The 17,050-nt window shown below is 39.3% G+C and overlaps 1 protein-coding gene across 1 annotated transcript in view; it reads right to left on the bottom strand.

Annotated features, from left to right (window-relative positions):
* LOC106640587 (protein turtle) overlaps positions 1-17,050 on the bottom strand; it is a 285,202-nt gene that overhangs the window by 38,857 nt on the left and 229,295 nt on the right. Inside the window, exon 8 of the mRNA XM_089594743.1 lies at positions 2,816-2,952. Coding sequence (XP_089450869.1) covers positions 2,816-2,952 — 137 coding nt within the window. The remainder of the gene's footprint in view (positions 1-2,815; positions 2,953-17,050) is intronic.

The following is a 17,050-nucleotide window of genomic DNA, read 5'->3' as shown; positions in this document are numbered from 1 at the left end:
TAACAGTTGGGAGGTTGAAGAGACACAGAGACGTGATTTCCGCATGATTGATTGAACGTTTAAAAAAGTTTTTCACGCATACAAAAAAAAAAAAAAAAAAAAAAATCACGAAAAAACCTTGATTAATCGGTAGGTGATAAATTATACTTTGGATGTCTTTAACATACAAAAACGACAACATTAACGTCGGACTTTACAAATTTAAATGAAGTGAACTGCACGAATCGAATGTAAATGAGAGCATTAATAATGACAGATGAGTCAGAATTGTTCGGCTGTTGAATAATGTAAATGATCTATCGGACGTGCTCTGTTCTCCCCATATTCTAGAATTAATTTATTTTTGCGTACGAAAAAGACATTTTGCCACGAAAACTTAGGTAAAACTAAACATTTATAGTATGTAAACTCGGTAGTTTTTGTGTTGATTACATTGGTTGTTAATATCACGTCATGCGACATTGTTAAGTGTATTGATATATGAATGCATTGTAAGTACATAAATATATACATTCACGTTATCACAACGTCAAAAGCAGCATCGAAATCACAATGAATAATTTAAACATTTAAAATAAAATAAAAAATGTATACAGACAATCTATCATCTCGACAAAAGAAGTATACATCGATAAAAAAGTTTCTTTAAAATGCTTCATACAATATTCTTACAAAGACGAGAGCTCACCCTTTGCTGCTTCCTGATACCGGACAAATCGCCATCGTTTCGAGATTATGGAAAGTTATTCTTTATCTTAAGTAAAAAAGCCAATGCTCGATACCAGTGTGGTACTAATATTTTTTTTCTTTTTTTTTCATTTGCATATATTTTTTTGTTCACTTAGCGGTGGTTTTGATAAAAAATATTTACGGTATCAAAGACGAGGATTCTGGTATTTATTTTTGTTATTTACCACACGAATTTAAGTTACATTGGGTCGTTCATAATAAAATAGTTTGGTTACACTCTTAAAGTTTTCAGAAAAAAGTAGTTAAAATACAGATTGTTGTTTTACGTCAATTAACTTTTTTTTTTTAATTTTCTTGAGAAATTCTCATAATAACGAACTGCGGTTGCATTCAAAACCAATAAATAAATAACGTTGTGGTAAAAGTGAAACAGGAATTTTTTTTTTTTGGTATTTTAAATTACCATTTGATAAAAGAGAGTGAAACAAATCATTTAAGAACGACCCAGCAATTAGACGTGTGAATGATACCTAACAAGCGTTTTTCCTTACCTCTGGAAACCTCATGAGACTTGGTATAGCTTTTTTTGATTATTCACAATCATATCGCCCGAACATGTATATTGAAGAGAAAAATACACTCGATCGAGCTTACTTTAAGAACTTTATCATTGGTGGAATTATTTTTGAATTATTTCTTACAGTAATATAGTTTGGAGTAGGCCAACACATCATACGTAAGCCAATAGTAATATTATGATGTAAACCCTTAATAGAAACTACGTACATAAAAAAAAAAAATTAAAAAAAAATCTTAGTACTAGAGGTTTGGAATCTAATAATTACTTTATCTATGAAGCTAATACCAAAAGAATACCATTAAACCAAGGAGCGATGAAAAGCAATAATGTCGACTTTCATACGAATTTACAAAAATTTTTGGTTAATTAAATGTAGAATTGATTAGTATTTCTAGCTATTCAACATTAAGTCACAAAAAAAATGTATTGCTCAGTTCTTGTACCGTTTCATTACACATTGTAATGACTAATAAAAACAGTGTCAGAGATGCTGTTTACAAATTTGGATAAAATTTTGAAATAAGTAGTTTAGTTTTTTTTTCTTTTAAATGCAAATTGCCAAGAACAACAATAACAAATTCAATATTTTATTCCACTTTAATAGGTAACATTAAAACCTTGATATTGTATCGTCCAAAGGCAATAAAGAGTTGATTGTTTGTTGCTGCCAACAGTCGTAAATGACCTGCAAAATGTTTTTAGGCACAACCCCAATGCAAAAATGTATGAATCGCATGTAATGCAAATAAAACTTCCACATGAAAAATCTTTTCGAAAACATGTCGTTCATTATTGCTTTTCGATGATTCCATCTTTCTTCCATTTCCAAAGACAGACGGAAGCCCGAGTACCCGTGATGCGACTCTAACACCCTCGCAAACAAAAAACCCACTAGCCATCAGATATAATACAGGCGCATAGAGTGCACATAGCCGACGAGGTTTCCGTTTCAGAGCCTCGAGGAAACAGAACAACACACAGTGAAGGAGGAAAGAAACCCCCGAAAGGTAAAGAAAGAGTCGGTGCTCAAGAGTATATAGTCGATTAGAGATACGAAGGATGTGTCTTTAGCGTGGAAAAGTCAAAGTTCGAAGGGTAAGGCCTCGATTCACATACAGGCGGGCCTGTTTGAGCGAACATTTTAACCGAAACCCGACAGGAAGAAAGTGATAGGAAAGAAGTGAAGAAGAAGAGCTACGCCGGCCGAAGCATCCTTACCAAGAATCCTACGCCGCTGGCGTGATTGTCGGCGATAGAGGTCGCGAGGCGCGGTCTATTATTGGAGAACGCGGCGATAAGCTTGGAGCGCAAGCGCTCGGGCAGCAGTTGGACAAGCGGCGAGTTGACCGGCAGCAGGAGGGTCGCTGCCTTGGGCTCGGCCGGTTGCGGTTCGTTACCGCCGGCCGGGGCTAAAGCCAAGGCCGCGGGGCTCGCTCTCGCCTTAAACTCACGAACAGAGAGCACAGCGGACGTGGAGGTAGAAGTAGTAGTAGTAGTAGTAGTGGGGGCTTGAATTTGTTGCTGCTGGCCCGCTTGATATCGTACCGTATCGCCTACCTTCTTCTCCCACTGGAGGACGTAGGGCACGGGGTGCTGGTCCGGGAATTCCACGTGGCAATTGAACACCACGCTCTCGCCCAGTATCGCCGTGATGTGGACCGCGTCCTGGTGGTTGCACACGCCTGGGGGAACAAACAAAACGATCCGATTACTTTTTTTTTTAAAGAATCTTTTTTACTTTTTGCTCTACTTTTATGCCCGTTATCATGTGTCTTTAAACGTGGACTGCAATCGTAATTTCATCAATATTTTTTTCTTTTGAGATTTCTAAATCACAAAAATTAATACTTATATCAAAATGTATGTACTTTTCAACATTATCCATCGTATGAGTTTTTGTTTTTTTACCTTTACCTTGTCACGCATATTTGTAACTGAATAATCGTTAGGCTATATCCTTAAATTATAAGTACTCTACAGATGTAGCACTTGATTAGGTGGTTTTTATAGAGCCTTTTCAATGGAAAAATCGCTGAAACCACTCACAAACGTAGTATCCGATTTTTAAGCTAAATAATGAATTGTTTTTGATGATACCAGAAATTACTATGATACCAACACAACAAGAAATAAGTTTTCTAATTGGTGGTCGTATTTAATCGATCAATGATCGCTGCTTTGCACTTAATGTTTGGTACACCTTGTTACGTTTGCATCATAGAAGAGGTCATTCATCCATAAACCTGACAATATAGTGGGAGTATATTTGGGACAATTCTTAAGTCTGAAATTACTCCTCAACACTTATAGTTGGATAAACGTAGGGCCCGAGAGTCCGTAGAGTATAGCTCTGGTTGGAGGACGCTTATGTGCTGAACATTGTTTTACTAAACGAGGGAGTGGTAATTATCCAAATGAAATGAAAAACCCCCTAAGGCGGGAAAAGATAATTCTACGCAATTGTTTTTTAATGTGAATGAAAGAATAAATTTGTGTCGATATAAAAAAATTCTTTAAGACGTGTTATTTAACATGAGCACCCGAGACACGGCAAACGAGGTTGCATAAGAATTAGTATTGATATCTCTAAAAGAGCAAAAAACTCTAAATCCACTGAAATCCTTTCAAAACAAAGGTCAAATAATCCATACCCAAGAGATGAGAAAGGAAAGACGAGCACAATAGAAAAGCCACAGTGGTATGGAGCCTCCCGCGAGAGCAATAATAATCTCGGCGCGTTCGTATAATGCAGCAGATCAGAATCAGTTCGATCGTGGTTGGCTCGCCTCGCGTCAAAGGAGCAGCGGTGGCAGACGTTAAAGCTAATCCGTGCTCCTGACGGCGGCGGCCCTTTACGAGCGACTGGCGTCTCTTCCCTCCGCTCTTTGGCAGACACGGGGCACCAGCTGCCTCTTGATGCCACACCCGCCACTGCAATATTGCATTATTAGTTCACCGTCCCCTACACCTTCCCCTATGTAAAGGCACAGGAGGGGTAAAGTCATACCGTGTCACGTCTGGCTTAGAGATGCGGCGAGAAATATCCTGTGGCTTTTCGGCTAAGGTGGTGCTATACGTGTGGTTAGTTGATCGGATAACGCCATCTGATTCAACGTGACGGTATTGATAGATGTTATAGGTTTTGGGCATTTCGTCACGCGATTTCATTGAATTTTTTTTTTCCTTCAACGGTATTAGGTATGGATGTCATCTAGAAGATCAAATTATTATCGTGATATTACCATTTTGTGGTCATCGATTGTGTTACGTTGAAGACGGCGTAGGAGTAAATTTTGTATTTAGGCCTAAGCTTTCGCTCAATAGCCTGGGAACATGACAGCAAGGATTGAAGACGGAGCACTGGGGTAGGAACAGGGTAGATGATTGTAGAAGGGTTAGCTAGCTACTTGGCCATCGGTATTTACACCCACGGCACGTAACTGGCCATTTATTTGGAAATGGTAAGTTGGTTCCTCTTTAGGGGCCTATAGTCGTTGGTTGCCGATATTTTACTAGCGACGCACGACGTATAGTTCTTAAAAATTGGGTTGGCTAACTAAGAGCTGGCTGTTTGGCCGTCGGTATTTACACCATCCAGCACACAACTTGATTTTTACTTAAGGACTAGTTGTTTGGCCATCGGCATTTACACCAACCGGCACACAACTTAGCGGTACTTGATTTTTTTAAACAGAGGCTAGTTGTTTGGCCATCGGCGTTTTCACCAACCGGCACACAACTTAGCGTTGCTTGATTTTTATTATTTTTTGAATGAAAAATTTTCTTTCACCACCTACTGTTTGGCCATTAATATCCGGATTAAACGGCACGCAATAGTGGGTTTTACGCGAAGAGAAAAACTATTGGAGGATAAACAATAATTAAGTTTGAAAAAAATATTATTACTTACTTTTATTAAAAAGAAAAAAAAAGTGGGTACAAGTGGCTCTCGAAGCAAGATCCGGGTGGCCGGATATAATTTAAATCGAAATTGCGGACCGGATTCTTCAGGTCGTGTATTCTAGTCTGGCTACTAGTCTCGGTGGTTTACCAAGCTGGCCTGACCATTGAATGCATCGACCGGGTTCTCCAGGTCGTATGCCTTTAGTCTGGCTACTGCTCTAGGTATACACCCAAGCTGGCCTGACCATTGAACGAATTTTTTTGAGACTGAGCTGCTCGTGCGGGAGGCCATGGGCTTACATAGCCGAAGATCTTGCCTCCTTATCACTGTCACTACAGCCAGAGACGACGAGACGCACATAGGTTCTTAGAATTAGTCTGCATCATCTCGTGGCAGGGAGAGGGAAAGATTTCCTATACGCTTTCCGTCTTCCTTTACATATGCTGTTTTGGTTTTGGGGTGACGCTTACTTGCTAAATAATATAGTATACTAACGATACTGGTCCCAGTGCTTGCTTATCGAAATTATGTTGTATTACAGTTCGCGTTATTTTTCGGCTTGGCGTCTCTGGGTACTGTAAGTGTTGGAGAAAGAAGGTGGTAGAAGTATAGCATGCTGTTGTCAAGTCACGTTGCATGGACGCTGGCCGATGCGTGGATCAACATCCTGGCTCGAGCGTCGGCTTATTTACGAATGGTTAAGACACAGAAGAGGAAAAGGATAGAAAATAATTATTAAGTTTCATCAGGCGATGTCGATACATAAGGTGGGAGGGAGATGTAGACTAGTTCTTCTTTGTCTCACTCGGTCTCTCTTTTAATGTGTGTCACGAAGCCTTAGCTTCGGTACTTGGTATATGCGTGAGTGTATGTAGCTTGATACGAAAACGCGGCTTTACGAGGAGGATAAGAAGAGGAGGAGAGGAAAATAAAAGGTACGTCGAGCACAGCCTCGATGTAACAGTTGCCAAGAATAAATCTTTCAAATCTGAGGTTTGGAATGTAGTTATGCTTAAAAAAATGCTTCTGCTTCGTCAAACTCATTTCCACTAATTGTTAAGGTTGATTTTTCGTATGTGCTTATTAAAAGTTTTACGGAAATTAAGACAGTATCCCTGAGTTTGAGCGTAAAAAAATTCATTGCTGAGCTGTAACAAATGTAAGCTTATATAACAATTATTATTTGAAATTTTGAATTTTTATTTATACTACATCATAATCATTGATCTGGCAGTATTTTTCAACAGCTCAAAATTTTTTGATAAAACATTAGCCAAAGTTCATTCTCTATAAAGTCAAATCTTATGACGAGGTTTTTCAACTTTTGCTCCAGTCAATACAAAAATTTAGAAATAAAAGCTGGGATCAAAGTAAAAACTGGAAGAGAATACTCTTGGCATTTTATTCGGTCATTTGCTAGTCGGTAGTAATAATCCAAACCACAAAACCTGAGTATTTTCATTCTCATACTCCACCCTTTTCCCAGAGATATCATTTCACTTCGAATAAAAAATTCATAATCTTCCATGAAGCCAGTCTTAAAAAATCAAACATTTTTTTTTCACCCCGAAGCAACGTTCGTTAGAATGTCTCAAGTTTGAGTGCTGCGATCCAACTTTCCATCGAAGTAATGATTCTCTTTAAAAACTAACCACTCTTTATTAATTCTCTTCCCTTTCTCCTTGACTACTGCGTCCCTTATGTAACCGATAGTGCACCGAGAAGTTAACATACATACCGATCAACAAGTTATATACGCCAAGGGATCCCATGGTACCTGTATGGTAAGAGCTCCCACCGCCTTCTATTTCTACAGATATAGTAGAGCAGAGCGCATAAGCCCGAGTGTTTTCTGTCCGCCGTCGTAGCCGTCGAGGGCTTTTTTACGACATTCCATACCAGCCTTCTAGCCCCCGTATACTCGCGAGAAAGGGTTATAAAATGATATCCGTTATGGAAAAGGAGGGGGTGGGAGGCGGTGCGGGTATACGGACCCCTAGGTGTATGAAGAAAGGCTAAGGCTGGCGTGCACGTGAAATACATGCTGTTGCTTGAGAGATTTATGGGGTCGTCCCACCGAGGGATACGCGAACGTGTGGGGAATCGATCTACTTCGTTTGTGCGCATCGACTTGAGAAAAAGATCGGCGCGTCAAAATGCTGCTGAATAAAAATTAACTGCTTACAACCGAGTGACAATCGTCTATTTCTGAAAGCTAATTTTTACCTGCCGTTATCAAGTTTTGTTTTTGTCTGTACTTAAATGTCATTGTTTCATGAAAATCAAGGAGTGCAGGAAGGAGTATCACGTGAACAAATAGACGAATTGTGATTGTGAACGAGCTACGGCACTGTCATTACTTTTGTTTAACTTATTAATAACATCAAGTAAGGCTATTGGGAATACAATTTTTAGCTTTGAAGCTGTTCTCAATCTAAGTTTAACAAAGGACTCTTCAAAACAGTACTGTTTTTATTGAACACAAGCATCCTGTGTACAGAAGATTCCTGGTTTACTCAGATAAAAAACTACATTTCTCTTGTACTATAGAGAAATAAAATTATCTTTCTACATAAGAATCATAAAATTAAATGTTTTTAGGTGAAGGATAAACATTGAAATAAAGTCCTCTTTTTGTACAATTAATTACAGTAGTGTTAATAAACGTTGTAACGACAAACAAATAAATTGTATCGATCTATTTAGTCTGTTTTATTGGAATTGATAAACTTTTTTTTTTTTTTTTTTTTTTTATCAGCGATTGACATAAAAAGGCTGTAAAAAGTGAAACATTTCCGTCACATACATAAGACACTTTTATGCGTGTTGAATTTGTGACAGCCAAAATTTTTTTACTCGACAGCCTTCCCGCATTGGTTTGTCCCGTTAAAAAGTATCTAGTTGAGACTAATGTACTACTTGCTAAGGTTTATACTTTTTTAAAGGTTCATCTTGATATTACCTATTCGTACAAGGAAAATACTACATTTTTAATAAAAATTTTTGATCCTTGTTCCTTTACCAATATCTGTTAACTACACACAAAATTAAATGAATTCGTCCAGTTGACACGACTGACCTATCCGTCAGCTAATCACATGTTAATACACAGCTACATGTCACCATCAAAACCGCTCAGTCCCATTGATTCGGAGTCGTGGCGTAATCCCTCCTTCTCCCATTGGCCATCGAGTGGCCATCCTTTGACGCGCCATCAAGCACCCATCAGAGAACCGTGTTACTTTGTGACTCATTGGCTGGTCAGTTATTGGCACCATTCAATCGCCATTCACTCGCATGCACCCCGACGGAGTATTAAATGCAAGCTCGCATTTTGCATGTGTATACGTACATATGGTGCAGCTGACGTTTATAAGGGCTCAGGAGCGTGCGCGCAGCGGTGCCGGTAGGTATGGCGAGAATCTTGACGCAAATCCGACTGGCTTGGTCATGCATGCCCACAGTGGCCCCATCGATGCCCTGCAACTAATAATACGACTAGAGCGGCTTCCACCCCCCTGGCACCTATTCAGCATTGATAATCCTTCGGAAGCCGCGGCGTATATTAGCGAAAGCGCACGCAGCCTTCCTTCGCCTCTTCCTTGCCTACGCGCTCGAAAATTCTGACGCACAACGTGTGCTCGCTCGTAACAGGTTTATGTAACCCCCCCCCTCCTGCACGTGATGGGGTAATCTCTGCATTATACATGTACACTTGTCCGTGCAGGTTGTCTGGTTTGGAATGCGCGAGGCATTATTCGCATTTCACGGCTAGTATTTGGGTGTACAATGCGTGCAAGCACATTGCATGATGTTTATAAGCGCGAGCGCGCATGGACCGCTGTTCTCGTTTATTTTACGGGTCGGGGGAATGTGACTCGGCAACGGTGAAATTTTCAAGAGTCCTAGTTGCTTGGGGATGAACTGCGTAACCACGAGGCAGGCGATCGGTGCTTATGTCCTCTGTTCTACAACGATACAAGAGATTTCGAAGCTTTGTAAAAACAAGTAGAATCAGACAAAGACAAGATCTTACTGAAAAATTTAAGAGTCAAGTGTGCGAATCAACAAATAGTTTAATAAGACACCGAGGATTATCAAAAAGCATTGTTTATTTCAATAATTATTATAAAAACATTTTTAAAAAACCTTGGTACGCAAACGAAAAACTTCCTCGAAAATTTATTACCACTATAAACAGAGTGAGATCAAATCATTACAATTAAGCCGAATCTCTCTATTCCATTCAAATTGTTAATGATCCTTATTATAAATGTGGTAAATCTAAGGAAAATCCAAATCACATATTGTGGCAATGCGAATTCGAGATGAATTTATAAAAAATCTTAATAACGTTTAAAATCAGATTATCATGATCGGCCGAAGCTATAATCTATAAGTGCTATAATAATGATAATAAAATTATAATGTATAAGTGCAAAAATATAAGCTAAAGATATAAAGCTGTATGAGCCAAAAAGGCTCCAATGCTTATTATGGGACTTGTTCCGAAGTAAATGGAAAAAAAAGACGAAGTCGCCTTTTTTTCGTTGATTTCGTTACCACTATCATTACGTTAAAAAATACTTATGCTCCTTGACAACGTCATTGCAATTTTTAACTATCTGTAAATTGTAACAAGCAGCAACATAACTGTTTCATTTACTATTGACTGATACAAAAAAAATCTGGTCATATTCTTATTCATTATGAATAAAACTTAACTTTCAAGAATTTATTTTACAGGTGCATCAAGTCAAAAGTGACTAGTGCTATAAGGATCTAAATCAGGTAGGTCGCAGTACTCGAGTAAAGTATTAAATGCATTTGCTTTCACGACTTTTGGAATTTCAACGACCAGTTACTAAGTGAACGAAACACAGTATCCTTAGCAACAGGGAAGGCTCCTTGCTCCGCATGGACACAATGTATCGTTCATCAAATCAGTCGAGAGATGCATCACCCCGCAGTCAGTAATATAATCACAACGAATCATGACACGTTTGAAGCGTACACCATATTAGGAGGCGAACCGGAGGTAGACGGGAGCACGTTATGATGCTCTATTAGCATTATTAACGTCAACGACCATAACGTTGTCGATACATCGCAACAGTGGCCCACGGTCGTACCTACAGTCGCTGTAGAGAGGGAGAGATAGTGGACTTTGTCTGTGTGTGCAGTGCTGGATGATTGAGCGACATTGAGAGTTTTGTCAGCTATATATAGGTGCCGCAGGCGTGCCGTCTGATCGATCGATCTAACGACTTGATGGGCAGAAGAGGAGGAAAACTACCTCTCGGTGTCGGTGATTCTTCTCGAAAATGAAAGACGTGGTCGATCGAAGCTTTCTTTTTCAATAAAAAACAGAGCTTTTTTCCATTTCGATAAAATTATTCGTTTAGTTATTGTGATATAGGATAATATGGCTACATTACGTGTTTATCCCTATAGAGCACCAAATTGCTCTCCAAACTAAAACAATAACATACCACTGGATGATGATCATGAAACAAAGGACCTTCACGGGATTTCTAAAAACTGATTATTTCCTTGGATTGAAAACGTCAGTTTCCTGTTACCTACTACATGGGCCACGCCAACACCACAGGTGTCGTGATTGCGCGTACGAATAAGGTGCTGAACCAAATAAAGGTCGCGTTTCTGTTCCTCGTTGACCCCAAATGTGTTGGAGGAATACGAATTTATTCGGTAGCTGTGAAATGACCTGCGAAACTTTTCGTTCTGGTCCATATGTGGTTGTTATGAAGTACGGAAGGTCGTTGCTCGCTTTGCAGAGTAACTGCTTCATTTTGTGCTACTTTTTTCTTTTCTAATCGTACCAAAAAAATGGGATGAACATTGCTCTATTGATTTTTGAAAGTGCTCAGTTCTAACTGTATTCACTTTGATTGTTTGATAGTACAATAATACTTGAATTGACGATAATCGAGATTTGGGTAATTACGATAATCATCAGGATTCGGTATCGAATGAGACTATTGTGACTCACGCTGATAATGGAACAAGATATGCAATTAATAGACTTTAACACATCATCCACAAAAATTGTATTTGTATTGAATTGATGAAATTTATATATTGAATTCATTGGAAAAAATATATGGTCCTTCGTACACTAGTAATAATACTATAAATTATTCCAAAAGTTATTAAAAAAACTCAAATTCAGTTGAGATTGAAGTTCCTTAATATAAGTTATGAAACTTTACCACGTCGGCAATCGACAAATATTATAATTTCAATTCTGTTAAAAATCCCTCATCTTTCGAGTCTTGTTGAATAAGTAATAATTAAAAAAACTGGTGATGACAATATTAATCTTTTACTCTTATTTTTTCTTAATTAAAATACTTAATAAGAACACGACGAAAATCACTCGGTAAAATTAAACCTCGGCATAATGAATTAAAAACAAACTCGATTTGCATTTTACGTAATTAAATTTAAAATTCAAGCCGATACTCAAAGCTGAACCGAAAATGCATCGTTGACCGAAAATAAATGAGGGAAAAAAAGCACTCGACCCGCTTTGAAAGTGCAAATGGCTGTTCAAAAACAAAAAATTCGCTAATTATAAATCCCAGACAGAAACGAATTACAATCACAAGCCGTGAACTATTCCTCGAACTATACCATCCAAAGCGGGAAACGAGATGAAGAAAAAAAAAAAAAAAAGCTCCAGGAGAAGTAAGAGGAACAACAACAACAACAAAAGGCTCGCACACGCGAATGTCAGCATTTAATTAAAACTTTTCACGAAGCTCCCATTATATACATCCTCGCGGATCTCTCTGCACGGCTGCGAACGAAAATCGTCCGTTCAGCGGCTGGAGATGAGTTTCAGCTGCAGGTTCGCGAGTTAATTAAAGTAGGAACGGGAAAAACGGGGCGGGGGTAAAGATCGATACGTGCGTGTATTACATGCGCATTGATGGTACGACGTCATTGTTGGCGTGATACGTTCATCCGGTGGAAGGAACGAGTGCACTTAACAACGACGCCGTAAAAGGCAGGATTGAAAGATGAGCGCAAAAAAAAGCCCAGAGTGCGACGTGCAAGGGGGTTCCAAGGATTGCTCGTATAACAAACTCACATACAATCGGCACGGAAATGATGTACTGAAGCTCAAAGAAAAAAAAAAGCGTCACTGGGACGCACCACCCGTGATCTTCGAACAATAACCCAAAAGACACGACGTATACTGTCACCAGGTCTGGTGAAAACTGCATACGGATGTTAGGGTTGTATCTTTTTTCGTGCCTTTTAATTGAATTTTCGCTACTAGGCCAAGAGCCAGAAGTATCGCGCTTCCGTTGATAAAACAAAGTACGCAGATTTACTATCAGTACTATTTTCTGTAAATGACAGTCAATGAATAACGTTAAGCACACCTAACCATCTGCAGTTTTACAGGTAATGTTGTCTCATCATGTGGTACATGAATGGAAAAAACTGGAATCAATGTGACTCTTCGCACAATTTCGATCGTAAATATATCGATGGAACACTTGTATTAACAATAGTTGCCCAAGTAAGGGGCAAAAGTATTAACCCGTTGTTGATTATATAATTTTAGGCTACATGAAAAAAAGTACCTACGTAATATAAAGTATCAGAGAGGGAGGGGGGAGATGTTAAAAACTTTGTATAAAAACGGCAAGCTGAAATTACTCGCCGCGACACCTGATACTTGTACTATACACGCACGTACCCGTGTCGGTGGTGTACACACACGTGATATAAAATTACAAAGCAGCGAGAAACCACGAGAACCCAAGGCCTCATCAGCATAATAGCCTCCGGGGCTCGAAAGCGGGAGGTCGAAGATCGGAAGGGGGCGAGGCTTGGAAAAATTTGCATCGGAGGACTCCCACCGAGAAACAAGCAGCTTTTCGCTACGGGGGTCGAAAGCGCGGGAGGGTCGAGCCTAGATGAAGTGCGAATAATAGGGGGAGGGGGGATAAATAACGACAGCCGGGTAAAGGGGTGTAGGCATTAGCTGGAGCAAAAGTTTTGGAGGCTACTCCCACGCCGGTACACACGACGAGCGTGAAAGGAACTTTTTGTATTAAGCAACTTTTACCGCTAATTTCGCCCTCTCTCTCTCTTTCTCTCTATACCTCGCGGACGGGGAGAAGGATGGAGTCGTGACCTGTACGCAGGGACGCGTTGTATTCCCGTTTTCTCGCTCCCAACGCGCCACGGAAGTTATTCTATTCTCCTTTTCCGCCACTACTACTCTACTTCGCCGTCTTTCTCGCCTCTTGCAGGTGTGTCTGTATACACGTATAGGTACGGGATGTTTTTTTTTTTTTTTTTTTTTTTTGCAAAAAACTCGCACTGCTCCAGCTCATTTATGAAAGAATTTCTTTCCTGCCTGTAGCTCGCTCGGCTTTTGTTTCAGACTTTTTTCTACGGCTCTCTCTCTCTCTCTCTCTTTCTCCACTCGGGAAGCGCGGACGTTTTAATTAAGGAAATTATCGCTCTTATAAATTGCTCGGTAAATTTCCGAGGATATGCGCTCGGAGCTGCGTTTGATGGAGTGTGAGGCTTTAATTGCTTCGGTGAATTTATTTTACACTGCAGGGGATATGGTGCGTGTAGTGAAGGAATGGCTTGTTTTTTTTTTTTTTTTTTTTTTATGAGCTCGTGGTTTCATGGTTGTCACTTTGGGGGCTGGAAAAGGTGGTTTTATTTTTGGTTACACTGGAGCTGCCTTGATGGCTGAAGTGGTACTTCAAATCTTGATGTCCAAAGATCTACTTTTTTTTATACACTTATATTTACGCAGCCGTCCCTAAAGTGGTGATAATTGAAAAAAATAGCCCCAATGACGATGGCACTTCTGTTGCGGAAACTATACTATTATGATTTTACTGATTCACTCGTTTAGAGTTCTTAAAAACGTAAGGATAAACTTTTGAGGTAAGACCGTGATAATACTAAAATGTTCGATATTTTTTACAAACAACCTCTACATACTGACGAAAAAAAATTCTAACGCAATGCCAAAACGTTGAAGTAGACACAGTACTTGGTAACAATCGAAACATATATTGAATATATTTCTAGGACTTCAACTTCAACATGAAATATTTTATTAAAAAAAATACAAAAGTAAAAGGTAAAATGGGACTGTAAAAATTAAAAAAAAAATTTGTCGTTTACGGTCCTCGTTAAAGATTATATGGAATTGAAATGAAGCGTAAATTTGTTGTCCTTCGATATGTATTCTTTCATTTATTCCTTTTGACTCTAAATTCTAGGAACTTTTAAAGGAAAGATTATAGTAATTGAAATCAGAAAATTGATCATTAAAGTATTAGGGTCTAATACTGTGGCTTCTTAAAAAGTTTCGGCAAAAAGTGTTGTTTGAATCCTTGACTTTTTATGCTGAAACTGTCCATGTCAGTACGTACAAGCTTTACGGTTTTGTGGATTTCTCGTGTACCATACTATCCAAAATCAAAACGAAAGTGAAATAACACAATCACAATCAAAAACACAACTCAAGTTCAAAGTCCCAATCTGTCTTATCTCTACAGTATCGCGAGCATAGAGCAAATCTTGCAATTATTCTGGCAAACCATACAAACATGTTGGTACACATACTCAATAAGAACAAAAAAAAATAACCAAAGTAGAAATTTCCCCCTCGCACTGAGCGCGCGGTGATTCGGGAAAAAAGCGCGCGTTTATTGTTCCAGGACTATCGGACAAGGAGGCCATGAAAGAGCGAAGCTCTGAGCTCTCAATACACAGGAAGACTGCACTGACGCGAGAAACAACGTCCACTCGCGTTCAACCGCGTGGTGTGTTAAGGGAGTTGGAAGAGTGGAAAATAACGTGGGACGCGAAGCGGAAAAATTGTGGGTAAATGAAAGAGAAGAAGCGTGTGAAATCTCGAGAGCGGAAGAACTGGATTTTTTATAGATTCAGACACGTCATGGAATCAAGGAGTGACATCGTGTGGTTTTTTTCTTTTTTCCTTTTACAATTTACACCCAAAATCAAATTGTTGTAAAATCTTGAAAAGCCCATGATATTTGGAGTCCAAAGACCCGACGAGCTTCGGAGTTTATGCTACCGGGTCAAGTGTCCCGAAGTGGTTCAAGCATTTCCTCCTGGCGTGTACTCGATCCAGCCACTTGAGTGCCCTCATTTTTCATACGTAGGTGCATTTTTCGCGACACACGCCAATTTTGACTATTCCGTAATACATGGCGCACGATACCTTTGAACATTTGTACTTCATTTCTCTTGAAAATATGTCAAACGCTGGAAAGATAGTGCTGCATGGAAATGGTCATATCGTTTTATTTTATTTCTCCATCAATTTGTATTAGTCAATTTGATTAATACAACTCAATCAATTCATATTGCTTACATGTTTAAGGTTTTTTTTCTACTACTGTACAACGAAGGGTTTATTTGATTTATTTTGGCACTATAAAAGGCCTTTAGTCCAAATGATTGACTTAACCACACCTATATTATATCTATCCATTTCATTTGTCACGTAAAAAAAAGAACATAAAAGTTTGATCGAGCGCTATAAAACACGATAAATTGGCTAAGGGCTGTAAAACTTGACCACTCGATAGGACGATCTTAGCTCAATAACTGGATGAAGTAGAGACGTGACTTTTTGACTGTAAAATCAAATTAGCAAAGTGAATCGTACGATTTTTAATTAATTAAGGTTTGTATCACTAGGACGAAATGTCGCTCTTGCCAAACATATTTTTTTATACCAACTACGACAACGCTGTTTTGAAAGTTTTAAGTGCACTATTAATCAAAACAAAAAAAAAGCTTTTTTGTACCATCTTTACAGTTTCAATAAGATAATAGATCATGTAAGTCCCCAAGAAGTACCCCAATATACCCCACACACCCACGCCAGCATTGTCCAAAAAATGTGTTGGGAAAAACCTGAAACAACAGGCACATCACATCACCACGTGCCCAGCCTCTTTCCTCTCCCTCGCCGTAACCACCACGCAACTGCACGCCACGGAAAATCGATGGCCCACCACAATGACGTACAAAACGCGCCGAGCTAAGCATACACATATATATATATACATACGTACTAGTACATCGGTGAGGCTGAAAAATAATTCCCTCGATCTCCCACGTATCCGTATGAAGTTCGCCCCGATCGAGAGGCAGTGGGTTTTCGGCGAGTACCCGACGATACCGCGATGGGGAGCTAATGAGATTCCATTAACCCCGGCCCGTACACACGCACTACGGCTCCCCAGCGAATAATTTACCTCTCCGCTCGGCCTCTCTCCGATTATTTCGAGCTAAAGTACTTCTTTTTTTTCTTCTTTTTTTTGTTTTATTTTATTCATCAACCAGCCTAAGTTTATTTATTTATTAAATTATGTTCTCCCACGTCGCAACAACTACATGCTTGCAAAGTTCGTGGAAAGTTCGCGCAGGGATTCGTGAGCACGTGTAATTGGACGGTTGCGTGACTTTTTCATCGATTTCGCCTCTATTAATAGCAGGGATAATCGCTTCTCCTCTTTTTTTCCCTTTCTTTCTTTCTTTCTTTCTCTTTTTTTTTTTTCTGTACGTGTTCAACCTTCGTAGAAAATTATTATTGTTATACATGTGAACCAACAAATACACGTATAATGGGGATGGATGAATAAATGAGCGCCGAGCTGCTCGTGTATACGTCAACTAATAAGCATCGACCGCAACAGTATACACAAATTGTGTACACATGAGAGTGTTGTTGTTGTTGTTGTTGCCTCCCAAGGGAAGGATGTCCTCGTATCGCTGGAATCGTGGGCGATATCTTCTGGGATGCTGCGAAGGAGATGATGATTTATCGG

This window comes from Copidosoma floridanum, unplaced genomic scaffold, assembly GCF_036245765.1.
Source record: "Copidosoma floridanum isolate Cflo_tuat_1 unplaced genomic scaffold, Cflo_Japanese_pri ptg000001l, whole genome shotgun sequence".
Taxonomy (NCBI): domain Eukaryota; kingdom Metazoa; phylum Arthropoda; class Insecta; order Hymenoptera; family Encyrtidae; genus Copidosoma; species Copidosoma floridanum.
Note: the sequence above shows the minus strand (reverse complement) of the source record. Positions and strands in the feature narration are given on the sequence as shown.